The sequence below is a fragment of the Dipodomys spectabilis genome, unplaced genomic scaffold (genome assembly GCF_019054845.1).
Source record: "Dipodomys spectabilis isolate Male_0828 unplaced genomic scaffold, ASM1905484v1 ptg000069l, whole genome shotgun sequence".
Taxonomy (NCBI): Eukaryota; Metazoa; Chordata; class Mammalia; order Rodentia; family Heteromyidae; genus Dipodomys; species Dipodomys spectabilis.
Genome location: NW_024870746.1, coordinates 24,082,258 through 24,109,591, shown reverse-complemented (window position 1 = coordinate 24,109,591; position 27,334 = coordinate 24,082,258). Strand labels below are relative to the sequence as shown.

The following is a 27,334-nucleotide window of genomic DNA, read 5'->3' as shown; positions in this document are numbered from 1 at the left end:
GCCTGAACTAGGATGTGATGCCAGAGCTAGGGCTCTGCTGGGTCCTAAGTTCCACTGGGAGGCCAGGTGTTAAGTGTTCTTCCTTCTTTCCACATCCACAGGATGTGCTAGGGAAATGTGCCTCCACAGTGGCAGGTAGCAGGACCAGGGCAGGGGAAGGAGTAAAGCCCAGGGCACTCTTGAGCTTTCTTCTCTAGGCCTAGCCTCTAGAGGCCAGGAGATCTGAGCTTCCCCCAAGAACCCTCCCTCAGGTTCACATCTTAGGGTGCTGTAAAGATGTGTTGATCTGGCCAACCATGCTGTTATAGAAGCAATCCTGTTTGATTAAGTCCTGCTCCAGCTGAAGGACTGGAGAGTGGGGAAGGGAAGTGGGGGCAGGAGAAGAGAGACAGAGCCAGGGATGATGTGAAATTCTAGCAAGCCGCAACATATAAACCCCGGGGGAGGATGATCTATCCACTCAGAGTGCTCAAAATTAACACTCCTATCAGGTACAACCTGGTAAGAATTTTACAGATTTGCATTTTAAGTCAGGCCTGGAGGGAGGAGGATCAGTTAATTAACCAGCCAAGGACAGACAAGTGGACATTTTTTTTTTTTTGGTCTGGTCGTGGGGCCTGAACTCTGGGCCTGGGCACTGTCCCTCAGCTCTTCAGCTCAAGGCGAGTGCTCTACCACTTGAGCCACAGTGCCACTTCCGGCCTTTTCTTTTCTGCTTATGTGGTGCTGAGGAATGGAACCCAGGGCCTCATGCATGCAAGGCAAGCGCTCTACCACTGAGCCACCTTCCCAGCCCCAAGTGGACACTTTCTAAGACAGGAGGGACAAGAAGGCAGCTAATGGCAGTGAGGGGGATGCAGAATATGGGAGGAAAAGAGAAGCCAAACTTTTGCTCATCTTCCTTCACTCCTGGTCTTGTTCTTGGGTGAGTTTAGGAGTGAGCCAGGCAGGTGAGCTGTATATTACAATGTGGTTTTGACCAAAACTTTCATTAATACTTGCTTTTCCCCCGTTGGTTAGTCCTGGCCCCTGGTTAGTCCTAACTCAGCTGGCTCCTTCCTCTCACAGTTCATGCTGGTGAGGAACTGATGTCTTGTACGTGTCAGCATTCTGGATCAGCTCAAAGATGAATTTCACCTGGGTCTCATACGCCTGGATTGAGATTTTCTCGTTGAGTCCGTGGATGCTGAGGGAAAGAGATGTATTTGGGGACAGATGAAGAGCCAAGTGACATAGCATAGTGTCATTACAGAGCGTCCTCCCTACTTCTCCCCACATATTAGGACTTAAAATTTGCCAAGGAGCCCACATCATGGTAGAACACATGACTGTTAACACTAAGGGGCCTTAAATTCCATAGTACTTGTGAGACTGGAAGGACAGGCTCACCTCACCTTTGACCTCATGGGGTGTGTGTGTGTGTGTGTGTGTGTGTGTGTGTGTGTGTGTGTGTGTGTGTGTGTGTGTGTGTGTGTGTGTGTGTGTGTGTGTGTGTGTGTGTGTGTGTGCTTGAACTTGGGGCCTGGATGTTGACCCTGAGCTCTTTTGCTCTAAGCCATGAACTTGTCTCTGAGCTCTTTTGCTCGAAGCCATGAACCATGGCTCCATTTCTGGCTTTTTGTGCTTAACTGGGGATAACAGTCTCATGGACTTTTCTTGCCCTGGCTAGCTTTGAACCTCAACCCTCAGATCTCAGCCTCCTTAGTAGCTAGGATTACAGGTGTGAGGCATAAGTGCCTGACATGTCTCCCAAATTTATAGGTAGAAGATGAGGTTCTGAGGGTAAGCCTCTCTTAAAGGGAAGAAAAGCACCCAATGATTTAAAAACAACAACCCCCCACCCCCAACCCTAAGGTTTCATTAAGTATCCTACTACTTCAGCCTCCTGATCTCTGGGATTACAAGAATGCATCATCACCACACCCAAATAAAGGACTTGTTTCCATCAAGTTTTCACTAATCACCCAAATCTCTCCATCCTTTTTCAAAAGCGGAAATTCCCACCAATTCTGGGAAGTGGTGGGACTGGTACTGGGCATAGTAGGTTTCTACAGTGTCTCCTTTTTTATAAATGTTTGCCAAACCCCAGCTTTTCCCTATTGGTGGGAATATTTCCATGGCAGGAAGGGACTGGATAGGTGGATGGACTCTTTTCTACCTGCTCCTCAAACCTGTTCCACTCACCTACGGAAGTCCTGAGGTTGCAGGCAGATGGGGTTGAACAGATATACGCCAGTAGTGAGGTTGGTGTAGTGCCGGCTGTCTGTGTTGGCAATAGAAATACCTAGAAAGGGAAGATTAAGAGAAGGGCTTTATGTGGTAGAAATGGAGTAGCTGGAAAATTAGAAACTTTGCTTACTATAGAGCAATGCTTGGGCCTTCCTAGAGGCTAAGGCTATGATTGTGTTTTGTGGTACAAACTGTCCTTTCTCAAAAACTTATAAAAATCATAGTTTAGACAGGTACCAGTGGCTCATTCCTGTAATCCTATCTACTTAGGAAGCTGAGATCTGAGGACTGGGGTTTGAAGGCAGTCCAGGCAGAAAAGCCTATGGGACTACTATCTCCGGTTAACCATCAAAAAGCCTAGAGTGGAAGGGATGGAGGAAGGGTGAACAAATACAATGATGCTATTCAGTATACACTATGTGGAAAATGAGCTATGTGTGAGCAGGAATGGGAGGGGGAAAGTGGAGGAGAGTAAAGGAAAGAGTGACATTGTCCGAAAAAAATGTATTCACTGCCTGACTTATGAAATGGTAACCTTTCTGTACACCATCTTAATAGTAACAATTAAAGTATATTAAAATAAGAAGCAAGAAATGGAGCTGTGGCTCAAGTGGTAGAGCACCAGACCCCATAATTTTAACGGGGAACATGGAATCTCTTCCCAAGAGCATTGGATATCCCTTGAATGATCTAAGCTGAATTCTGTCTCTCCATAATGACCAGAACAGCCAATATCTTAACTCAATTTCCATTATTTGGACCATTCACTATTTTAGGAACCATCAGTCTAGATACTCCTTTATTATCTGACCTTTATTTTGTATGGCCGTATGTCAGGCTCCTGGGTGGCTAGGTCAATTCTTTGAGAGTGAGTCTAGGTGATCCTCTTTCATTCTCATAGTGTACCAACATTGTTAAGGTAGATTTGGATAGTATGCTAGAAGACTGAGAAATGGGAGCAGAGAGGAGCTGCTGGGTTTGGACTGTCTACAGAGGCAACTGGGGTTAAAGTACATATTATGGGCCTGGAGGCTTTTCTGTGCTGACATTCTGGATTTTGCTGATAACCTATTACCCCAGTGGTTCTCAGAACCAGAACCTAGATCTTGGTTCCTTCATGGCTCCTCCAGAGGAGGTGTGGATTTCAAGCCCATGCTCCTCTGTGACAAATGGGGATAGTCTCAGCTGGGCTAGGTTAAGCAAGGACCCTGGACTGACTGACCTAATTTATTGTTTCTGCTCTTTTCCTGTTTGCTTTCTCACTTCCACCCTGAGGGGAAAATACAGTTCCAGTCCCATTGGGAGGGGGAGCAGCCAGCTGTTTCCAGGATGAACAGCTGGGGTGGGGGTAGGGCAGCAGATATTGGATAAGAAACTATCCCAGCCCTTGCCACACTCCTCCGCTACAGCTGATGAAGTCATTACCGGGGGCAACAATGTTGATTTCCGGGAAGATGGACTGTATGGTCTGGCGGAGCAGCTGGTAGCCAAAGGCCTGGTCATCGGAGGGGCTGATGGGTGGGGGGTCAAAGGCCCTTAACACGTGCAATTGGACTCTGTCATCAGCCACAATATTCTTGACCAGTTCTAGAACCTTTAGGGTGAAAGCAAAAGGGTTAGGTTTCTTTCTTAAAATAGAAATTTAATGATTAATTTTCTATTTAATTAGGGTATATTAGATATACAGAGATTTCATTGTTACATTTCCACACATATTATATCAATAATATATCAATCTCACCCCCTCTAGCACTCTCTTCCCCCTGCTTTTAGACTTATTTATCTCATTTATTAAAGTATCATATAAATTGAAATATTCCTGATTTGTCTCCAGCAAGGCACAATTACAGATTCTGTATGTCCTGAGATTTGCAGAAAGGATGTATTGTATTTTATGTATTTTTATTTTTATTCATTTTTAGCATTGGGATGTCTATTTCAACTCCTTGGGTATAGGTGATGTAAGTACTAGGCTGTCCCTGAAAGCAAGCTACAGCACAGCAGATATTTTTTTATGCCTATGAATCAGATAGAGAATTGGATAATCAGGAAATGTTGTGCCTTTCCCTTAGGTAGTCAGCCATGGGCCAGATGCAAGTATAACAAGACCTAGTAGAAAGGGGATCTCAGTCATCTATGCCAAGAGGATCCTGCTCTACCCTTCAAGTCTCAGGTAACAATAGGTCCGTACACTTCTCTTTGCCTTCTCTGGCCATCCTTGCTTCCTGTTTGTAACCAGTTGCTCTGGAGCTGGGAAGATGAGTTCAGCATACACAAAACCTCAGGAGCAAGGGGGTACTTCTTTCTTTGCCTCCTTTCCTGAGGAAGGAACCTGAGGAAACTCCTAGGAAATTCAGCCTTACAGGGAATCCAGCAAAATCCCAGGAAGGATGCAGACCAGACCCTGAGGATTTAGGTCACACATGTAACTACACTAGGAGACTTTCAGTGGTCCTTCAAGGCCGCTCAGACACTCAAGAGAAATCCAGCATAGCCTCAATCCATTTGGTCAGTATTTGTTATAAAATGGCTTCTGAGCTGGGCACTCAAGCCTGTAATCCTAGCTACTCAGGAGGCTGAGATCTGAGGACTGCCTTATGATGCCAGACTGGGCAGGAAAGTCCATGAGACTCTTATTTCCAATCCACTAAAAAAAAAAAAAGGAGCCAGAAGTAGCTTAAGTGGTAGGGAAAGTGCCTAGGCCATGAGTTTAAGCCCCAGGATCAGCACTAAAACAAAATCAGGACCCCGCCTCTGTCCTAGAAAAAGGGATGAACCAAATCTGGGGATCACTTGAACGGGGTATCACCACTGAAGCATCCTATAGAAGCCTGGCAGAAGTGGAATCCAAGGGGAGCAAGGCTTCCCACTTCTAGTGCCAAAACTTATCTATTTAAGTCAAAGCAAATTCTTTGTCATTGGGTAGGTGAAAGGCTCATCTGTTTATTTCCACTTAGAGCTAAATTTTATTCTATGGTCCAAATATTGTAAGAATTAGGAACTGGGGATATGGCTCATTGGTAGAGCATTTGCTTAGCAATATGTGAGACGCTAGATTCAACCCAGCATTGCAAAAGAAAAAAGAATTAGGGATAGGGATAGTGGCTTAGTGGTAGAGTGCTTCCATAGTCTTGAATCTTCTCATGCAAGCTGGGCAAACAAACATACTACTGTTTATTTATACCATGCTCCCAGACCCTTTTTCATTTTCCTCCTGAGGTAGAGTCTCATTTGTGTGGACTGGAGATCCTTCTGCCCCTGCCTCCTAAGTAGCCAGGGTAGTAGACATGTGCTACCATATCCAGCCTGTCTTGATACATTTTTCTAAGCTTAAAGCTGGTGGCTCACAAATCCCATACGTTATCATCTATAATCACAGCTACTTAAGAGGCTGTAATCTGTGTGGATCCAGGCTTGAAGCCAGCTTTGACAAGAATTCCCTGAGACTCTTATCTCTATTTAACCAGCAAAAATCTGAAAGTGGAGATGTGGCTCAAGTGGTAGAGTTGCCAGCCTTGAGTGAAAAAGCTAAGGGATAGTGCTCAGGCTTTGTGCTCAGGCTCTGAGTTCAAGCTCCAGAATGAGCCTTTTTTTTTTTTTTTTCCTTCTCTGTCAGGGCTTGAATTCAGGGTCTGGGCACTGTCCCTGAGCTCTTTTGCTCAAGGCTAGTACTCTACTATTTTGAGCCATAATGCCACTTCCAGTTTTTGAGTGGTTAATTGAAGATAAGAGTCTCATTGGGAATTTTTCTGCCTGGGCTAGCTTCAAACTGCATTCTTCAGATCTCAGCCTCCTGAGGAGCTAGGATTATAGGCATGAGCCACTTGTACCTGGCCAGAACTGGCAATTTTTTTTTCCAGTCCTGGGGCATGAACTCAGGGGCTGGGCACTATCCTTGAGCTTCTTTTGCTCAAGGTTAGCACTCTACCACTTGAGCCACAGTGCCACTTATGGCTTTTTCTGTTTATGTGGTACTGAGGAATTGAACCCAGGGCTTCATCATGCAAGGCAAGCACTCTGCCACTAAGACACATTCTCAGCCCTGGCTTTTTTTTTTTTTTGGTTGGTTATGGGACTTGAACTCTGGGCCTGGGCACTGTGCCTCAGCTCTTTAGCGCAAGGCTAGTGCTCGACCACTTGAGCCACAGCACCACTTCTGGCCTTTTCTATTTATGTGGTGCTGAGGAATTGAACCCAGGGCCTCATACATGTGAGGCAAGCACTCTACCACTGAGCTACCTCCCCAGCCCCGGCATTTTGTTTTTAAAGAAAGGTTCCTAAAGTTGTTCTATATGAAGTAGAGTGTGATTTGTTATCTCAAATTACTTCAAGATTCTTGTCTGTAGAAACTGAAGAAGGTATAGAGATTGGATCTTTGCAGATCCTTACAGTAAGCGGGCATGTTTCCCACCACTTCCAGGCCAGGTACTGACTCAAGTGCATTTCTCTATCTCATTTCTGAATTTCTAGTATTGACCACATGAAAGGCATGTAAAAAATGTTGGTACATGAGCTATAAAAGACGTGAACCCATAAAAATGACAATAGGAATTGTTTCATTAAGCAGTGTGCCCGGATTATCCAGCCAGTACTGCTGGACTAGGATCCACCCAGCTGCAGCAGGGTGATCTGTTACTGCTTTCTGAGTATATGATCCATATGGATGGAGGGGAGGAGGACAGCCAGGAAGAAGATACTCATCTGAGATGGATGCATAGGGGTATGAATTTTGAGCCAAAATTTGAAGGAAAGATATAAAACTGATGAAAAACTGGGAAGAGAGATTCTGATCAGGGGGAGGGCATGCACAAAAACGGAGTTGTAATCCCAAACTTTGTGCCTTGGAAATCACGTCTAGCTGTGTGATGTGAATGGTAAGCTCCTTGCCTTCTCTGTGTCTCCCTTGCTGATCTAGTAACATGTCCTGGGATTCTTCTCCATGTTTTGGATGCGTCTGGCATTGTATTATAACCCGTGAGCTACACACTATATGAACAAAAAGGAGAGAGATAAACAGCTATAGGTTATAGATTACCTATAACCAGGCTCTGGGCACCAGTGGCTCATGCCTGTAATCCTAGCTTCTCAAGAGGCTGTAATTCTCAGACTGATTTGAAGCCAGCATGGACAGGAAAGCTCATGAGACTCTTATCTCCAATTAGCCAGAACTGGAACTGTGGCTCAAGTGGTAGAGTGCTAGTCTTGACTACAAAAGTGAAGGGACAGTGTCCAGGCACTGAGTTCAATCTCCAGTACTGGTAAGTATGCATGCACACATGTATACGCAAGCACACACACACACACACACACACACACACACACACACACACACACACACACACACACACACACAACACCCCTCCCCCCAGGATGATATATATTATGTGACAGCCTGCCCCTGGTCTCCAGTGAGTAGCCATATAGCAGGATGGAAGCTGGACTTGCTAACCAAAGAGCTGTCTGTTTTTTAAGAATCCATTGTCCTTGTCTTCATCAAATGTACATTCATGTGAGGGGAAAATATCTCTACATACAAAAGAGAACAACATAAGGCTTTGGGAAGGTTTTTTTTTTTTTGGGTCTGGTCATGGGGCCTGAACTCTGGGCCTGGGCGCTGTCCCTCAGCTCTTCAGCTCAAGGCTAGCACTCTACCCCTTGAGCCACAGCACCACTCCCGGCTTTTTTCTTTTTGCTTATGTAGTGCTGAGGAATCGAACCCAGGGCCTCATGCATGCAAGGCAAGCGCTCTACCACTGAGCCACCTTCCCAGCCCCTTGGGAATGTGTTTGAAGGACTAGAAACACAGAACTGAAAGGTTAATATGCTCTAAAATGCCTTTGAGGTCTCTCTTCCTCCTCCCACTCTTGTGTCTCTGATTATTGCATGGGAGGAAGTCACTCTATTATAAGCCAACAAATATCAGCTAACATTGTTTTTCCTTAAGATTTTTTTTTGAGAAAAGGTCTCACTATATAGTCCAGGCTGGTGTTGGAACTTAAGATCTTTTCCTGTCTCATTCTTCTGAGTGCTGAAATTATAGGTGTGCACCACCATGCCCAGCAAACAGCAGTTACTGAGTGCTATGTGCAAGGCCCCTGACCCAAGAACTTTCATATATTGACTCTAGTAATGGATGCTACTATTTTTCACATTCTAATATGTTCCCTCAATGGAACTCTTGTGACCTGGATCAGTATGGATTCTCCCTGGGTCTCAGTGACCAGAAGAATCTCTGGCCTTCACTGACCCCTTTCATCTAACTCAGCCCACTTCCCCACCACCATCCCATAATCATCCCATAATCTTGCCACTAGACTATTATACCAGCAGAATGGGAGTCAGGTCTTTGGTTCACCACTCTCCCAATGTCTAGTTCACGGTTAAGTGGACCTTGGTGGATGAATAAGTGAAGGAAGAAGTCTCTATAATACAATGACTGAGTCCTTGTAGCTCTGAGGCCCTCCCTCCCAAGATGGCATATTCCAGTTCTTTTAGTGGAGGCTCCCTGAATCCTCTCCCAATGGCCTTTTTTCTACTCTTTTAGGCCCATTAGGGACAAACCTTCCTTCCTACACAGTAGCCTGTTCAATTTCTGAAGACTCCTCTCTCTCCTCTCTCCTCTCTCTCCTTCCTTCCTTCCTCCCTTCCCTCCCTCCCTCCCTCCCTCCTTCCTTCCTTCCTTCTGTTCTTCCTCCCTTCCCTCCCTCCCTCCCTCCCTCCTTCCTTCTTCCTTTCTTTCTTTTTTTTTGGTCAGTCATGGGGCTTGAACTCAGGGTCTGGATGCTGTCTCTGAGCTCTTTTGCTCAAGGCTAGTAGTGCTCTACCACTTTGAGCCACAGCGCCACTTCTTGTTTTTGAGTGGTTTATTGGAGGTAAGAGTCTTATGGACTTTCCTGCCTGGGCTGGCTTTGAACCAGGATCCTCAGATCTCAGCCTTCTGAGTAGCTAGGATTACAGGTGTGAGCCACTGACATCTGGCAAGACTTATATCCTATGGATAGGTGCTGGAGTCTATCTAAATCTAGAAAATGGAAGACCAATTGGAGATGGAGGAAGAGTACTCAGGCAGCTGCTTGTGTTCCTGCTGAATCCAGCATAAGGATATAAGCAGCCCTCAGGCTGTGTGTCTGATACATGGCACTAGAGAAAGCCCTGAGCAGCACCAATGGGAACCACACAAGCTTTTTGCGTGTGGAAGTTTTCCATTGCTCAATGGGACAGGTGGGCAGGGTGGGGCTAGGGACTGCAGGGGTGTCACCAGATAGTCCAGGAGGGAAGGCCTCTGTGGAGGGGAGAGAGTAGGGAAGTACTAGTGCCAAAGGACCTGGGGAGATGAAAGCCATGGCTGGGTGGAAATAGCCCTTCAAAAGGGCATGGAGTTGGAATGAGACTGGGAAAAACTGGTGGAAAGAGGCTCAGGGAGGGGAATTCAGTGATTTCCTGGCCCCATGGGCCCACAGGGAGAGGACAAAGGTTGGCACCTGATGAAAAGCAGCGGAATCATCAACCACTCCCTGATCTGAAGAGGAGGGTATTTTCCTCCTGTGTAGGGACAGATGAAATCTCCATGGGAAGGGCTTTGGAGAAAGGACCACAAAAATCTAAGTGTATCTTGTGATAAGATAATCTAGGTCTAACAGGTTAGATCTTCCTCTCACTCATTCAAGAATATGCTGCCCACTTCATAGCTAAAGAGCTGTCTTTTTGGTTAAGTTTTGAAAGACTAGGTTTACCTTCTTACCCCTTTTTAGTTCTGGGTATTGAACCCAAGGCCTTTTACATGTCAGGCAATTATTATACCTCTGACGTACAACTCTAGTTTATATTTAAACTATAGCTTATATTTTGGAACTACTGGGGTTTGAACTCAGGATCTCCTGCTTGTTAGGAGGTGCTACTTCTGCCATACTTCCACCTTTTTTTTAATGATTATTTTAGAAATGGAATCTAGCGAACATTTTTCTACAGGTTGACTTCCAACCACAAACTTCCAGATCTCAGCCTCCTGAGTGGCTAGGATTAAAGGCATGAGCCATTGTTGCCTAACTGAATTCTTTTTAAATGTTTGAATAAACTGGTATTTCCTAGAGACGCCAAACATTGTGTGTAACTTCTGCTCACCCTTTAACATCTCTACCTCAGCCTTGCCTGGCCAGAGGAAGTCTGACTCATTTTTATATTCTCTAATAAAATAAGATACACTCTCATCATGGCACTAGTGGTGACTCTCCAAGTTCCAATTATGTTAATAACACTCCAGCTGTACCTGTACAATTTTCTAATATAAACTTAAACATTTTTTCCAGTGCCTTGCACATAACAGGCAAGCAGTCTATCAGCGATCAATATCCCAGACCAAGAGATATCTTTTGTGTATGTATGTGTGCATGTGTGTATGCTTGTGTGTATGTGTGCACGTGCGTGCGTGTGTTCGTGAATTCACACACACACACACACACACACACATACATCCTGGGGCTTGAACTCAGGGCTTGAGCACATATCCCTGAGCTTTTGTGCTCAAGGCTAGTGTTCTACCACTTGAGTCATAGCTCCACATCCTGATTTTTGGTGATTAATTGGAGATAAGCGTCTGATGGTCTTTCCTGCCCAGGCTAGCAGAGCCCAGATCTTAGCTTCTTGAGTAGCTAGGATTATAGGTGCCAGCCACTGGCACCCAGCCTATTAAACAAACAAACAAACAACTAGGATCTCACTATATCACCCAGGCTGGTCTTTGACTGTTGGGCTCAAATGATCCTCTTACCCCAGTCTCCCAGATAGCTGTGGCTATAGGCACCATGCCCCATGCCTTTTCAAACTTCTAAGTCATTTCTCCTCAAACTGGCCATTACCCAGGATAAATATCTTGGATCCACACTCCCTTTTTCTCAATGCATAATCTTTTTTTCTCAATGCATAATCTTATTACTGTCTCTGCTCCCCCACATCCCACTGAACCCTTTTCTCTGGCAAGTGAGTGGTCCTTTTTGCCCCATGACTGTGTTCTCATTTCAGATCTTCATATGCAGTGCCTGAGATGATGCAATAGTCTCCCAATGGTCTCTGTTTACTCCATCATGCCACCAACATTACTTCTCTAACAGCAAGTCTCAATCTATCATGGCACTGTTTGAAGACCTCTGAAAGTTCTCTCCTTTCAGATCAGACCCTAAAGTTTTCAGCATGGCACACAAGGCCTTGATAACCAAGCTACAACATCGTCTATCAATTTTCATTTCCCATTACTTCCCAATTCATCCTATTGTTCAACCACAATGACTATCTTACTTGGAGTACTATCCTGATGCTCCTTGAAGCCTAGATCAAATTCCGAGTCATCAGGAGAGACTTTATCCTCTAAGGGAGCATCAGTGCCCTTACTACTATGGTAGTTTGTTCACCCCTAATTCTTATAGCAGAGTTGTGGCTGGAAGCCCAGAATCTGAAACATGGCCACCAATGTGTGAGTTTCTCATTACATACTTTGTTGCTTTGTATCCAGGTGAATGAGAGTAATGAAGTTTCTGCCTCATAGGGTGGTAGTGAGGACTAAATGGACATGTGTAGACTTTAAAATGGTGTTCAGCAGGCAGCAAGCTACTATTTGCTATCACTGTTATTCATATTTGTCTCTCACCCCCAAGACTTCAACTTCTTTAGACATCTCTGGTCCTAGCCAAGTAGCTGATGCCTATAGGATGCCTTTGAAGAATGGAGGTTGAAGCTGGGGACCGGTGGCTCATATCTGTAACCCTAACTAGTCAGGAGGCTGAGATCTGAGGATCACTGTTCAAAGCTAGCCTGGGGAAGGAAAGTCTGTGAGACTTTTATCTCCAATTAAAAAACAAGTCAGCTCAAGTGGTAGCGTGCTAGCCTGCTAAAGGACAGCACCCAGGAGCCCCACTACTGGCACAAAAAGAAAGAAAGAAAGAAAAATAAAATAAAATGGAGAGACCAGTCCAGCTCTAAGGTTGGAGCTACATGCAGGTCCTGATGGCTCTGCCTCTTGGATGTTGAACATGTTGTGTGGAACACAAGGCACATACCTCGTGGACTGTCTGTGCAGGGTGGATCCGGAAGTTGATTGTTGCCTGGGCCATGGAGGGGATGACATTCACCTAGGGAGAGAACCACAAAACGGTACCTGAGCCCACTTCAAGTCTTCTGCACCTAACCCCTGCCCAGAAACACGAATTGCCTCCAGGAGTGACAGAGGAAGCTGTTTTACTTTGAGGCCCCAGGGCTTAATTTTTAGTCTGCCTTTGTCTTCTCTGAGCCCTTGCTATGTGGTTACATTTAGAACTAGAGGTTAGGTCTTGGTCCTAATGGGGTCATAGGAACTGCATAGCAGGGTTCTTCTCTGTTTTGGCTCTGTGCAGTGCTATCAGAAGCCTTCTGTATGTCCTTTTAAGGGCACCCTGGATATTTTTTTCTTTTTCTTTTTTGGTGGTGGTGGTGGTGGTGGTGGTGGTGTGTGTGTGTGTGTATATGTGTATGTGTGTGTGTGTGTGTGTTTGTGTGTGTGGGGGGGGGGGTACTGGTGATGGGGCTTGAACTCAAGGCTGGGTTCTGTGCCTTGACTTTTCACTCAAGGCTGGCACTCTGCTACTTGAGCCATACTTCCATATCTAACTTTTTGGTGGTTAATTGGAGATCAGAGTATCATAGATTTTCCAGCCTGGGCTGGCTTTGAACAGTGATCCTCAGATCTCAGCTTCCTATGAAGCTAGGATTACAGGCATGAGCCAGTTTAGCCGTGTGATTCTGATAACTGTTTCTTCTTTGAGCCTCTATTTCCTCAACTGGCAGTTGGGGCAATGCTATTCATAGGATTCTTAGAAGGGTCAAATAGAGTGACAAATGTGGAAGCATGCTCGGGGAGAAAACCTCCCACTTTGAAGCAAGAACATATATCACTCGATTGGAAAGCAGTACAGGCAGCTGGTCAGGTCACACACTGAACACACCAGTTAGTTATGCTAGGAATTCATTCGGAGGCACCATTCACTCATATCCAACTTGGGCTTCAGATTACCAGTGCTCTTCAAGGTCATATTGTCCCCCAGGCAGATGGCGCCCCCAAGGGTGCTTCCTAAAGATGTACTGGTGTTACTGATGGTTATAGGAATGGCCTAAGTTCCAAGATTCCAGGAAGGCCCCTGGCTTGATTCTTTGGTGTCCCTTAGTGGCCAATCCAACTAGAAGTGGACCAATTTACCAAAAAGTCACTTTTGGAGCAAATGTTGTCTTTTTTTTCCCCCAAGGTATTGACTCACCTGAACTTATCTCTAGAAAAGTAAACCTCATATAAAAATTATGTTTGCTAAGGCCATCTAATATTTAGTAGGTTTTGGGAAAAGATAGCATGTAAGTTTTAAGTGCTATATATATTACACCTATTAGGTTTTATAAATGCAAGGGAGCTTCTCTTAATTTAGTATTACATCAGGAGAAAATATATTAATTACTCACTAAATCAGTTAGGTGGATAAGTCCTTTTTTTTTTGGGTCTGGTTGTGGGGCCTGAACTCTATGCCTAGGTGCTGTCCCTCAGCTCTTCAGCTCAAGGCTGGTGCTCTACCACTTGAGTCATAGCACTACTTCCGGCTTTTTTTCTTTTTGCTTATGTGATGCTGAGGAATCGATCCCAGGGCCTCATGCATAAAAGGAAAGTGCTCTACCGATGAGCCACCTTCCCAGCCCCTGGATAAGTCTTTTTTTTTTTTTTTTTGGTCCGGTAGTGGGGCCTGAACTCTGGGCCTGGGCGCTATCCCTCAGCTCTTCAGCTCAAGGCTAGCGCTCTACCACTTGAGCCACAGCGCCACTTCCGGTATTTTTCTTTTTGTTTATGTGGTGCTGAGGAATCGAACCCAGGGCCTCAGGCATGCAAGGCATGCGCTCTACCACTGAGCTACCTTCCCAGCCCTGGATAAGTCTTTTAAAACATGGGAATGCTTTTTTTTTCATACTTGGATTTTGAACTCAGGGCCTCAGGTTCATGTAGCTTGCTTTCTTGCTCATGTCCTTAGCCTGGTCTTTTGCTGGTTATTTTGGAGATGGAGTCTTTTGGCCTTTTCAGCTCAGGGTTGACCTCAAACTTGTGCTCCTCTGGATCTCTGCCTCCTGAGAAGCTAGGATGACAGGAGTGAGCCTGACATTGAGAATGATTAAAAAAAAAGATCTCTGATGGTAGAAAGGTTAGAAACCTTTAGTCTATCTGATCATAGTGGTAAGTAAATATTATCCATGTTGAATTCTAGCCAGAGTACAGATCGCAAGATGCAACTTGCAAACAGCTCCTCTTCATATGAGTATAATGGTTGTTTGAGGAAAGAAAGTTCCTCTCAAGGTCACTAGATACTCACCACTGAAATGCACATAGAGAAAATTTGGCCAGTAATTTCAAGGGCTTATAGACCTAGCTAGACCTCTTGACTCTTGAGGACAGAGGACAATGATAGAGAACAGCATTTATCCTTATTATTCAAACTATAGCTAGAAACAAGATAGATAGTCCAGGAATGGAGGAGGAAGTGGGCAGGGAGCAGAAGGCACATGTGACAACCTTGCCTCTGATAATCATACCTTGATCCCTGCATTGAACATGGTGAGCGCCGTGGTGGTCCTGACCAGAGCATTGGTTATATGATTTCTTTCCATTAGCCTAAAGCAAAGGGACTGAGGTCAAATGGTAGGAAGAATTAGCCAATGGGGAGAAAGAAAGGATTGGAAGTTCACCCACTTTTCTATATCATAGAGATCTTTAAGACTGAGAGAGGTAACCCATATATGTATATTATTAGATGTAGCATCTATGGATTGGGATTAGTCAGGCCTGGGCAGGCCAAGGAGAGGGACTGAGTGGTTTGTAGGATTGGGGTGGGGGATTCGGAGGAAGATAATACTTTACCTGCCTACAAGGGGTTGAAATAGCCACAGATTGTTCAAGACCACATTGGTAGGAAAGGGAAACTGAAAGGGAAAGAATAGGTTAACAGGATCAGAGGGACTGGCCCAACCTTGGGGCTGTCGCTGAGGCCTGAGTCTCCCTATCCAGGCTTGCTTTGGGGCCTTGAGTGGTCAGTTCAGTTGGCTCAGACCCTGCTTAAGGGCGAGAGAGTTTTTGTCTGTCTGGATTTTTAGCTGATTGGTTAGAACAATTGTTTAGCAGCCCCAAGGATGAGTTGGAACCAACTTCTAGAGACTGGGTGTGTTAGGTCATAGATACTCCCAGAAACTCCAGGGAACAAGCCAGGTCTCTTGATCAGGTTCAGCTGTTGGCTGGGAGTGGGGAAGCATGGCAGAACACTGGTCAGCACTAAGGTCATTTCCTTACTCCAAAGGTCCCTTCTCTGCCACCCGGTGGCTCATCTTCCACAGCTAGCAGGAAGTAAGTGATTTTTCTCCCATACCTCATTTGCCAGTTGCTTTATTGTCATCTTCAATGGCCCACTTCCGAACATGTTTGGCATTGGTGTCTTCTCTAGTCTGAGAGAGAAACAGAGTTCTGAAGAGCTAGCCACTCCAGCCCAAGATCAGAGGCCCAAAGAGGAGGAGGGAGATAGGAGGATATTTTAACAAGCCTGATCAGAAGGTCTGCCATTCACCTCCCCATCGCCTCTACTAGTGCAGCTTTTCTGAAGATCTGAAGGCCCCGTCTGGACCACCTTTCCTCTATACTACCAGCAGGAGCTTTTCCTTTCCACCAGGTCCAAATTGGGCTCCCTTCCTGCTCCCTCCCCACTGCTGCTCTGACATCCTGTGTGTCCACACTGCAGCAGAACTGTTAGTCTCTGCCAACTGTGACTCTTCAGGCCACCTAATCTTTCATTCCTTACTGTACGTCTGTCCCCTGGAGCAGAGCCTTCACTATGGTCGCTACCCATTTAATATTTGATGAGTATCATTCTTCCTCTTACTTCCTCCCTCCCCGTCTTTTATCATTTTTTTTTTTTTTTTTCTTGTGCCAGCCCTAGGGCTTGTGCTGAAATCTCTAAGGTTTTTCACTCAAGACTGGCTCTCTTCCACTTGGGCCACACTTTCACTTCTGGCTTATGGGTGGTTAGGGATAGAGGTCTCACAGACTTTCCTGCCTGGGTTGGCCTCACACCACGATCCTCATATCTCAGGCCTCTGAGTAGCTAGGATTACAGGCCTGAGCCACTAGTGCCCAGCTTCTTCCTACTTTTCTTTTTTTTTGGTCTGGTCATGGGGCCTGAACTCTGGGCCTGGGCGCTGTCCCCCAGCTCTTCAGCTCAGGGCTAGAGCTCTGCCACTTGAGCCACAGCACCACTTCCGGCTTTTTTTCTTTTTGCTTATGTGGTGCTGAGGAATCGAACCCAGGGCCTTATGCATGCAAGGCAAGCGCTCTACCACTGAGCCACCTTCCCAGTCCCTTCTTCCTACTTTTCTAAGCAGGTGAGTACTACTCTTGCTGTCCTGGCCCACAGCTGCAGTCTTTATTAACCTTCTCCTCCTGCCAAACAGGCAGAGAATGTAGATAGCTCTACTAGTCATTGCCAGCTTGTGATTTCTAACTGTTTACCTGGACTCTGAACTACCCAGCTCCCTGACCTAGCTTTTGTGGGCTGCTACCTGTGAGTCCTGTGGAAATACTCATCAATCTGACCCCAGCCCCTGTTTGGGTGCTAATGGCTTCTCTAAGCCTTACACTGTGACTTCCCATCTCAGCTTCAGGGCAGGAGGATTAGTCTAAATGTCACTGGGAAAGTGCTAGGTCTTCCATCTGAAGCAGAGCATGGGGCCAGGAGATGCTTACCGGCTGACAGCAGCAGACAGGATACCAATGCTTGTCTCCTTCGGAGGAGCTGAAGAGTGGCCCGGAGTCATATTTACTTTCAGCAGGAGGTCAAGTGCCCCCTTCTCTGAGACTGAAACCCTATAGAAGAGGATCACAGAGGGCCCTCCTGTGCTATCCCAGAAGCCCATGGGCCCATGGGCGTGGTGGTCTGATGAGCAAGAAGGAGAAGCCCGGGTAGTGTGAGGATCAAAACATCTAAGGGTTAACACTAAAAGGATGTTGTCTCAGCAGGGTTTCCAGATACTAGTCATCTCAAATGGGGTGAGATCCCCTTCCAAGATGGAGGGTGGGGAGCTTTACTCACATGGCAAAAGGCTTCTTGAGGCTAGGAATAAAACCATCCAAGACGAAGCTACCCTCATCCACAAGGAAGGCTAGCTTGACACCCCTTGCCTGCAGCAGTGCTGAGATCTTCAGAGCTCCTTTCATCCCCGAGACCTGTAGACATCCCATTCAGAACCATAGTCTTTCTCAGTCAGAAATAGCTCTTAAGATAGCTAAACTAACACTGATTCAGCTTAGCTAAGAGTTCTAGAACCTCCCTTCTTTATCTTCTTCCTTTGGAGGTGGGCAAGGCCTAAGGCAATTCTACTTCCCAGAGTCCTTCAATGTCAGAACTGGAAACCCTCCCTACCCCGACTTCACAAATGAAGAAACTGCGACTCAGAGTGTGATGTGATTTGCCCAGGTTCAAAACCAGGAGCATTACTAGAAATGAAACAGATGTTTCCCAGGTGCAGTTGACAGCCTGTCTCAGACATTATCAGAGATCTGAATATTAACTATTCACATTTACAACACAGAATGGGGAATCTGAATGTGTGTGTATGAGGGAGAGGGGCTGGTACTGGAGCTTGAACTCAAGGCCTTGAGCTCTCACTTGGCTATTTTGCTGGTTAACTGGAAATAACAGTTTCTCAGATTTGTCTGCCTGGGCTGACATTGAACCACTATTGTCAGATCTTAGCCTCTGGAGTCGCTAGGATTATAGGCATGAACCACTAGGGCATGGCTCAGGAATCTGAATTTTGTTCACAGTCCGTAGACAATTCTGGCACCCAGATCACTGGAGAAGTTGGCAAACAATCACACCATATCATCATGGAGGCCTAGCAGTTGGGGAGCACACTGGATTAGGGGGAAGCCCCCACCCACCAGAGATAGCTATTAGGTGCGGCAACTCTACCTCCTCATCATGGCCCAGTGAAATGAAGAACGATCTCTGTGGGATATAGTTTCTGATCAGTAGGAGCTCCAAGGCCTGCAGGATTGCCTAGAGGTTCAAAAGAACAATGGAAGCAGAAGAGGGCTTAGAATCTAAGCTGAGAAGGAGAAACATTCAGTTGTGTTGAATGTGTCATCAGGGCTGGTGAAAACCGGACTTGATAGACTCTCTTCAAGAGAATAATTGGTTCAGGGGACCAGTCGTTCAGGACGTCGTTTAGCTCTGCACAAAACTTTTGCCACCAGGAGAAGAATATAAATATTGGAGCTGAATTGTCTACTCCAATCCCTATACAAGGTCCAGAAAAGGGAAGTGACAAATGGATGGCTGGAACCCAGGTTTCCTGGAGCCAAGATTCTTTCAACGGGAGCCTCCTTCCTCCTAGAAGCTAGCCAAGTGCTCCCATCCTGGAAGATTCTTTGGGCCCCAAGGCAGAGGAATCAGCATTACAGACCATCACGGAGTTCTTGTTGTCCAGTGTGCCCCGTCCATGGATGAAGCCATCGCGTTCCAGCCCAGAGAACGGGGGCACTTCCCAGCCATCTTCAGGGGCAGGCACCACGTCAAAGTGAGCCAACAGCATGTAGGGCTGCAAGCTGGGGTCTGAGCCTTGTACAGTGAGCAGGTGGCTGTACTGTCCCACGACTTCATGTTGGACAAAGCTGGTGCTGAACACTTTAGGAAAAACTAGATACAAAGGGATAAAAAGCAGGAGAGGAAGCTGGCTTCCCATCATTTCCTACTGCTTATTTTTTTTTTTTTTTAAGTTAACATGCATTATCCTTTAGGAAGCTTGTGGAAAAAAACCAGGCTGGATTCTGCAGATCCAGGTCAATCTCTCAGATTCTTCTTCCTCATATTTGAAAATGCTGTGTAATGACATGCAACCAGCCCCATCGATAAGGTGTTCAGTCTCCCAAGTCTGGCACAGTTTGACCTACATACTACCAAATGTAGAAACCTTTGCCGATGAGGGCTGTATTTATTTTGAATACAGTACTTTGCATTATCTAGGTTACTCAGGATCCAATCTAAAACTTATATTTAAAAATTACTGCCAGACCTAGTGGAACATGCCTGTAATCTCAGCACTCAGAAGGCGGAGACAGGAGGATAAAGAGATTTAAGGCTAGCTTGGGGTACATAGCAAGATTCTGCTCCCTCAGCTCCCCCTCTAAAAAAAAAAAAAAACAAAAAAAGAAAATTCAAAGCTGAGTGTAGTAATTCACACCTGTAATCCTTGCTACTGAGAAGGGTGAATTCATGAATATCATGGCTTGGAGGAAGCTGGGGTCAAAGTGTGTGAAACTCTATCTCATTCAATAAAAGTCATGTAATTAACGGTCACCCCACCTACAAACGTAAGACCCCATCTTAAAAATCATGACAGCAAAAAGAGCTGTGGTTATGGATCAATTGGTAGGAAGTCTGCCTAGAGTGTGTGAGTTCAAAAATCTCAGTACTGTAAAAAATTCAAAGAAGTTTTTATTTTAATAAATCAGCATGCCTACTTATTATATTTTATGGAGATAAAGTTTACTTTGTCTGGCACAAGGCCACAGTACTGCATACAGGGGTGAATGTTCACAGGGTTATTTAAATCACAGAAAGGCTTAAGCAAAAGAAATTCAGGAACATTGCCCAGATCCTGGGGCTTGAACTCAGGATATGGGCACTGTTCCTGAACTTGGTTTTTTGTCGGTCGTGGGGCTTGAACTCTTGTCCTGGGCGCTGTCCTTCAAGTCTTCACTTCAAGGCTAGCACTCTACCACTTAAGCCACAATGCCACTCCTGGCTTTTTTCTGCTTATGTGGTGCTGAGGAATTGGATCCAGGGCGTCATGCATGGGAGGCAAGCATTCTACCACTGAGCCACCTTCCCAGCCCCTCTGAACTTCTTTTGCTTAAGGCTGGCACTCTACCACTTAAGCCACAGCTCTACTTCTGGTTTTAGGTAGTTTAGTGGAGATAAGAGCCTCACAGACTTTTCTTCCCTGGACTGGCTTTGAACCCAATGTTGGAGTTTGAACATTCACAACATTTTCCCTAGCTACATGCTATACATTAGATACTAGAACACTAGCCTTGAGCACAAAAGTCCAGGGACAGTGCCCAGGCCTGAGTTCTAGCCCTGGGACCTGTACAGAAAAGAGGGGGGTGGGGGGGGGGGAGGAAAGAAGGGGAAGGAAAGAAGGAAGGAGGGAGGGAGGGAAGGAAGGAAGGAAGGAAAAGAGAAGGAAAATAAAAATAAAAAGACAGCTTCTAGATTTATTGAATTTTTAGTGTTCTGCCACTTGAGCTCCACTTCTGGCTTTTTGGTAGTTAATTGGGGATGGGGCACAAGCTGGCTGCAAACCCCAATCATCCAATCTCAGGCTTCTGAGTAGCTGGGATTACAGGCGTGAGCCACTGGTGCCCAGCCTCAGGAGCCTTTTTCTTTCTTTCTTCCTTTCTTTCTTCCTTTCTTCCTTTCTTTCTTTCTTTCTTTCTTCCTTTCTTTCTTCCTTTCTTTCTTTCTTTCTTTCTTTCTTTCTTTCTTTCTTTCTTTCTTTCTTTCTTTCCTTCTTCCTTCCTTCCTTCCTTTCTTTTTTTTTTGGGGGGGGGGTCATGGGGCCTGAACTCTGGGCCTGGGTGCTGTTCCTCAGCTCGTAAGCTCAAGGCTAGTGCTCTACCACTTGAGCCACAGCGCCACTTCTGGCTTTTTTCTTTTTGCTTATGGGGTGCTGAGGAATTGAAACCAGGGCCTCATGCATGCAAGGCAAGCGCTCTACCACTGAGCCACCTTCCCAGCCCCATGGAGCCTTTTTCATAGCAACATAAACATGAACATAAGCTAAGATCATATGCTATATAGCCCTTGACAGAAAAAAAAAACCTGTTCATTAGATAGTATCTAATGTATAACATGTAGCTAGGGAAAACGTTGTGAATGTTCAAATTCCAACCCACAGCAATGTGGCTTAGTGTTTCAAAGGGCAAATCTAGTCTATTCTCTCTCTGCCTCCACTCTTGTATTTTTCCTATTATACTTCTTCACTGTTTACAAACTCAGATCATTAGGAATTAAACTGTCCTCTGATCAGTGACAAAATATACATCTTTATCACCTTGTAGAAGAACCATGTCTCCACCACCATCTCTACCACCCCCCAAGCACAGTTTGTAGCTGACCTTTGCGAATGTATTCTCCAAACTCAGTCAGGGCTGTAGTGTTGGATTCCTCATGGCTAAAAGACACTGTTGGAATCTGGATGGCACCTGTCAGAGTTTAACAGACAGAGATGGAAGATTAAAGATGGCACAGAATCGGGCATTTCTAATTAAAAGAGAAATTCTAAAATCCTTCTCAGGCATGGGTAGTCCTGGTATGTAATACCACCATCACTGGGAAGAGTGATGTAAGAAGATCATGAGTTTCCAGCTAGACAGGGCCACAGAGCAAGTTTGAGGCCAGACTGGACTATATAGTGAGACCCTGCCTCAAAAACTGTAGCAAAACAAATAGACAACAACCACCACAAAAAGCTGCTCCCCAACAAATTCTTCAGTCTTTGCCTGGGTGGGGAAGCATATTTTACCAACCGGCTGTGAAGTTGTTCGGTCTGATCCTATCAAGAACTATAGCTAAGACTTGAAAGTCAACAAATCTAGGAGTTTTTTTTTTTTTTTAAAGAAATTCATAAATCTAGGCCTGAGATCCATGTCATAAATATCCTAATGAACCTTGGCAGAAAAGTAATCTCAACCTTCCACCCCAGGCTCAGTCCACCTTCATTCAACCCCAGCGGCTGGGTTTTGGTCCCCGCCTCTGCCTGCATGCGCATATCTACGAAGGCAGTTTCTCTGGATCCACTATTCATGGAAAAAATCAGGAGCTGAGCCCACTGGTGAGGACGCATCTCATTATCCAGCATGATCTAGAACTCTGCAGAAACTCTCCTCTCTCCGTGGAAACAGATGTAGAAGATGAACGCTCGCAGGTGAGCCCAGGACCCGGGTTCACCTTTGAGCGCCTCTTTCATCCCGACGAGCTCCTCTTCGCTGAACTGAGCAGGGATTCGCGGGGCGCCCCTGTCCTTCTGGCCATCGGATCTGGAGACACAGGCAAAGATCATAAGCAGCACAGCCGCCAGGGCCAGCATGCAAACCCGAGCCATACTTCTCCGGAGCCGGGGCTGTCCGTCGGCAGCAGGAGTTTGGACCTAACCGCTGGCCTGGCTGCTCTAGTTCCCACCATCTGCCTTAGTCCCACCCCACTCCCACACCTGACCAGTCACGCCTGGCTCGGGATGCTGGCCAGCCAATCGACGGGACGACTACGCCCCGTGCCGCAAGGCCCTTTGGGGGTTGTAGTTTCTCACTTCGTAGCAGCCCTGTGACTAGCTGATGTGAGGTAGGGCCTTAGGCCAGGGTTTGGACTAGTGCGTCCTATCTGCTCTGAGACATTGGTAAACTCCTGGCTTTTGAGAACAAGTTCAATTAAAGGGAAACGCAGAGAAGGGCAAAATAAAACCAACAGAGCTAATCAAACAATCTGTTTCTGGCTTCTGAAGTACTGATATTGACTACTATCTATCTAGGGCTAAAGAACTGTAAGCTGAAGTTGAGTATTGAAGACTCACACTTATAATTTTAGCTACTCAGAAGGCTGAGATACGAGGATCACAGTTCAAAGCCAGCCCAGGCAAAAAAATCAGTACAACTTTTATCTGCAATTCACTAGCTAGAAGCTGGAAATACAGCTGCGGCTCAAATAGGAGAGAGCCATTCTTGAGCAAAAAGAGCACACACACACACACACACACACACACACACACACACACCTTATGCTACAATGGTCAAAAAAAATCATGTAGAGCCATAGAAGGAAAAAGAGAAAAAACAAGAAGTAAATAATGAAGCTGTTACTGGTTTTTTTCCCCAAAGTAGGTCCTTTTACCCTCTTGGAATTGCAAAACTATTAACAAGACCAAGCACCAATTAAACAGAGAAGGAAACTTTTATCTTGATAAATAAAAAAAAATAGGTGAAGAGGCAGATAAACTGGAAAATCAACTTGCTCAGTACTTGGATGTAGGAATATATATAATATAAAATATTATATATTATATATATATATAGAGAGAGAGAGAAAATAAAGTGAGGGAAATCTTTTCTGGGTGTGGGTGGAGCTTTCACTCCTTTCGTGATTCTTTCCAAAAGTCACCATGGCAGTTACTGTCTTAGCCCTGGGATGTGTGGTCATTTAGCACAAAGATAGGATTGTGAGAAAGGTAGAGGCTGTCTGAGAGTCACCCTGGCAGCCACCTTCCATCCAGCCAGTTTCATCTAATCCACCTGAACTGGAACTTCTAGTCTTCTGGCTTTCATAAACAAGATGAGCGTGGGTAGGTACTTGGTTAGGTCACTCAGCAGCTTCTGGAAGTTAATGATATATATTTACCCAGTTTTCCAGGACTGATCACTCCTTGCCCACAATAAGTGTGTGAGGTCTGGGGACTCCAGCCTGCTCTGCCACCTCAAGGGTGAGCTGCCCTGGTACTTCCGCTTTCATTTTGCCCTGCATTAGTAAACCTGTTCCTGCTTGCCGCTCCACTGTGTTCCTCCTTGTATTCTTCCTCTGATGAGATCAAGCATTTTCTGGCCTCTGGACCTGGTGACTTAAATCCAATAACACTTTGACTGTATCCATAGTTAATGGTTTCCTCTGCTGTTTTTGGCCAGACTAACAGCTTTGCTGTCTTCAAATTACTCCACTGAAGCAGTGGTCTATACCTGTAGTCCTAACCACTGAGGAGGCTGAGATCAGGAAGATTGTGGTTGGAGGGTAGTCCCAGCAATGTGTGTGTGTGAGGCTCTGGCAAAATGTGTATGAGACTCCCGTTTCAACTACTAAAAGTCTACATGCTGTGGGATGTGATTGTCACCCTGCTACATGGGAAGCATAAATAGGAGGTTCAAAGTTCGGGCTGCACAAACACAACGCCCTATCTTAAACATAACAAAAGCAAGCTAGGCACTGGTGGCTCACACCTGTGATCCTAGATACTCAGGAGGCTGAAATCTGAGGATTGTGGTTCAAAGCCAACCTGGACAGGAAAATCCAAGAGACTCTTATCTCTAATTAACTACCAAAAAAAAAAAAAAAAAGAGACAGAAGTGGAGCTAAGGACCAAATGATAGTGCAATAGCCTTGAGCACAAAAGCTCAGGAATAGTACCCAGGCCCTCAACTGGAAACAAACCAAAGCAAATTGGACTAGGTGGAGTCACGGCTCAACTGGTGGACTACCTGCCTAAGTAGGCACAAGGCCCCACATTTAAATTCTAATACCACCACCACCAACAACAACAACGAAAAATAACAATAGAATGGTAATATGTTCTAACTTTCCTCTCAAATAATACTAGGACCATGTTGTAATTATACAACCTGGGTAAAAATGGGCTTTAAAGATACGTTTTTTTTAGCCAAGTGCCCATGGCTCATACCTGTAATCCTAGTTAGGAGACAGATCTGAGGATTGTAGTTCAAAGCCAGCTTGGAAAGCAAAGTCCATGAGACTCTTACTTCCAATTAACCACCAGGAAACCAGAAGTAGAACTGTGGTTCAAAGTGGTAGAGTGCTGGCCTTGAGCAAATAAAGCTCAGGGACAGGGCTGGGAAGGTGGCTCAGTGGTAGAGCGCTTGCCTTGCATGCCTGAGGCCCTGGGTTTGATTCCTCAGCACCACATAAGCAAAAAGAAAAAAGCTGGAAGTGGTGCTGTGGCTCAAGTGGTAGAGCGCTAGCCTTGAGCTGAAGAGCTGAGGGATGGCACCCAGGCCCAGAGTTCAAGCTCCACGACTGACGAAAAATAAAAAATAATATTTTTTAAGGTATCTGATTTAGTTGTTCCTGGTGTGCCTCCCACTGAGCCCCCTTTGGGGTGAGAATTCTGTGTGATGTTACCTGCCAGCCATGTCCTGCCTCCTTCTTCCTACCTAGTGGCTCTCCTGATGTGGCAGCTTGGGAAGTGTTCTGCTCTCACATTCATGACAAGCTGTAGTTACTGCAGAGCTCATCCCCATGGGCCACCGTGGCTAGTGGAAGAGGTGTGTGTGTGTGTGTGTGTGTGTGTGTGTGTGTACGCGCACGCGCGCATGTGCTTGCGCGCATGATACCAGGAGAGGGTGTAGGTAAAGGCATATTGCAGGGCTCCCTGGAAGGCTGTTGCCTTTCTCACGCTACCATGGTAACCTTGGTAATGCAGCCTGCCTTTTGCTTCCCATCCCTCCTTGGTTCATTCCTCTGGATCCCTGGGATTGCTTCGAAATAGCCTGGACATTGTCATTGGCTACAGATTCTGCTTCAAGGGCAACACAGGCTAAGACAACATCACTAGAAAAATATCTAACACTCAAATGGGTGAGATGCCACTTTGTTAATTTATCCCAGTCCTACTCTCCAGCTGAACAGTAGGATTAAGCAAGGTTAGTTTATTTTAAATATCTGTTTGGAACTCATTGACATCTCTGTTCTTGAACTGTATCTCCTTCCTTCCATCTCGCCAGTCCCACATGGAGAATGTCTGTTGTTTGTCTGTCTCCCTTCCCTCTTTGCTTTGTCTATTCTGTGGTCCTTCTTCCTTTTCCTTCCTATTTCTTTTCTTTTTCTTTTTTCCCTATTTCTGTTTTCTTCACACCTTTGCTCTATGTTTCTGTGATTCTTCCTGTCTCCTCCCTTTCCTACTGCTACTCAACAAAAGTTAGGGGTCAGTTTAGCTTGCTGGGTATTTGAGTCTTGTGGCTTTACGCTCCTTGTGATACCTCACTAACAGAGGGTGGCGGGGGAGGCAGTATTTGATCTGGTGTTTCCCCAATTTAGGATTCTGTAGGCTTTGCTGAGTACTGATGGTCTTGATCTAGAACAGACATTACATAAATGAGGAAGAGCTGATGGAAATGGAAGGTCTGCAGAGGAAACGATGGAGCTGTGCACCAGTGGTTCATGCCTGTAATCCTAGCTACTCAAGGGACTGAAATCTGAAGACTGAGGTTCAAAGCCAGCTGGGCAAAAATATCTGTGAGACTCTTATCCTCAGTTAACCACAAAAAAAAGCTGAAAGTGGAGGTGTGGTTCAAGTGATAGAGCTCCAGACTTTAATAATAATAAAAAATAATAGTAATAATAATAAGCAAGAGCATGAAGCCCTGAGTTCAAGCCTAGTACTAACCAGCCCCCCTGTTCCCCTACACACAGAGAAATGATGGAACTTTGACTTCCTCAATAGTCACTGAAACACAGAGCTGGCTTTCAAAACCAGTCCTGAGCATATAGACTACTCAGTCTAGATTTCTCTCCTTGATCGCTGCTCTGCAGCTGGATTATGAAAATGTTCATTCCTAGGAGCGAAAGACCAGAAGCTGGTGTTCCAGGTGCTCAGAGGCCCAAGTGCTAGCCAGCTCGGGTCTATGTTGCATCTTCTCAGGATGGTGCAAAGCCAATCCATCTGTCCCTGGAGGGGACTTGTTTGTTGCTCTGTAAAACCACCCAAATACGTGCACTTCAAAACCACTTTATTACCAAAATGAACAAAAAGGAGAATGACACTTAAATTAAATAAATTACACAAGCATCGTGAGAGGTTCTCAGCCCTCTTTGGGAATCCTATCATTACAGGTCATTATCAGGAAGCATGTTTAAAAGTATTGAAATTCTGGATTATTCTGTTACATTGTCCCCTTCTGTCCTGCCTCCATCATGTTCGGAACTGAGCAGACTGTGTGACATTTATGTTCTTTCCAAAATATCCCAGGCATTGAGTTTTCTTCAACATCTTCCCTTGGCTCATATGCTCCCAATCACACCTCCGCCAGAGCTCCAAATACAGCCATACATGTCTATCAGATTCCTTCTGGAGCCCCAATTCCAGGTCAGGGTGAATTAGCAATCCCTTCCAGTCCTGGGGCTGGCTTTTGAGGATTAATGATCATTTCAACGAGTCCCCAGAGGACCTAGACACTTGGTTCAAAGGGTGTCACTGCCTTGGGTTGTCCTGAGTCTCTGTGACCTTTTCC

General features: G+C 45.5%; 1 protein-coding gene across 1 annotated transcript; it reads right to left on the bottom strand.

The window, feature by feature from the left end:
• Window positions 1–736: 736 nt before the first annotated feature.
• Pm20d1 (peptidase M20 domain containing 1) lies at window positions 737–22,487 on the bottom strand. The gene is made up of 13 exons (XM_042682169.1): window positions 22,281–22,487; window positions 21,449–21,535; window positions 18,733–18,965; window positions 18,240–18,326; window positions 17,358–17,491; window positions 17,012–17,131; window positions 15,645–15,720; window positions 15,143–15,204; window positions 14,818–14,896; window positions 12,279–12,350; window positions 3,655–3,823; window positions 2,185–2,284; window positions 737–1,186 (listed from the first exon to the last, which is right to left on the bottom strand). Exons 1-13 carry the CDS (start codon window positions 22,432–22,434, stop codon window positions 1,063–1,065), a joined length of 1,497 nt encoding a protein of 498 aa, XP_042538103.1. The 5' UTR covers window positions 22,435–22,487; the 3' UTR covers window positions 737–1,062.
• Window positions 22,488–27,334: the final 4,847 nt, after the last annotated feature.

What these genes read in the sequence shown, in the direction of transcription:
- Pm20d1 (XM_042682169.1), bottom strand. Translation starts at nt 22,434, where the DNA reads ATGGCTCGGGTTTGCATGCTGGCCCTGGCGGCTGTGCTGCTTATGATC. An exon ending in ACAACAAGAACTCCGTGATG is followed by an intron (nt 18,327 to 18,732) that starts GTCTGTAATGCT and finishes TTGAACCTCTAG; the next exon opens with GCAATCCTGCAGGCCTTGGA. An exon ending in CTGTCTGCTGCTGTCAGCCG is followed by an intron (nt 15,721 to 17,011) that starts GTAAGCATCTCC and finishes TTTCTCTCTCAG; the next exon opens with ACTAGAGAAGACACCAATGC.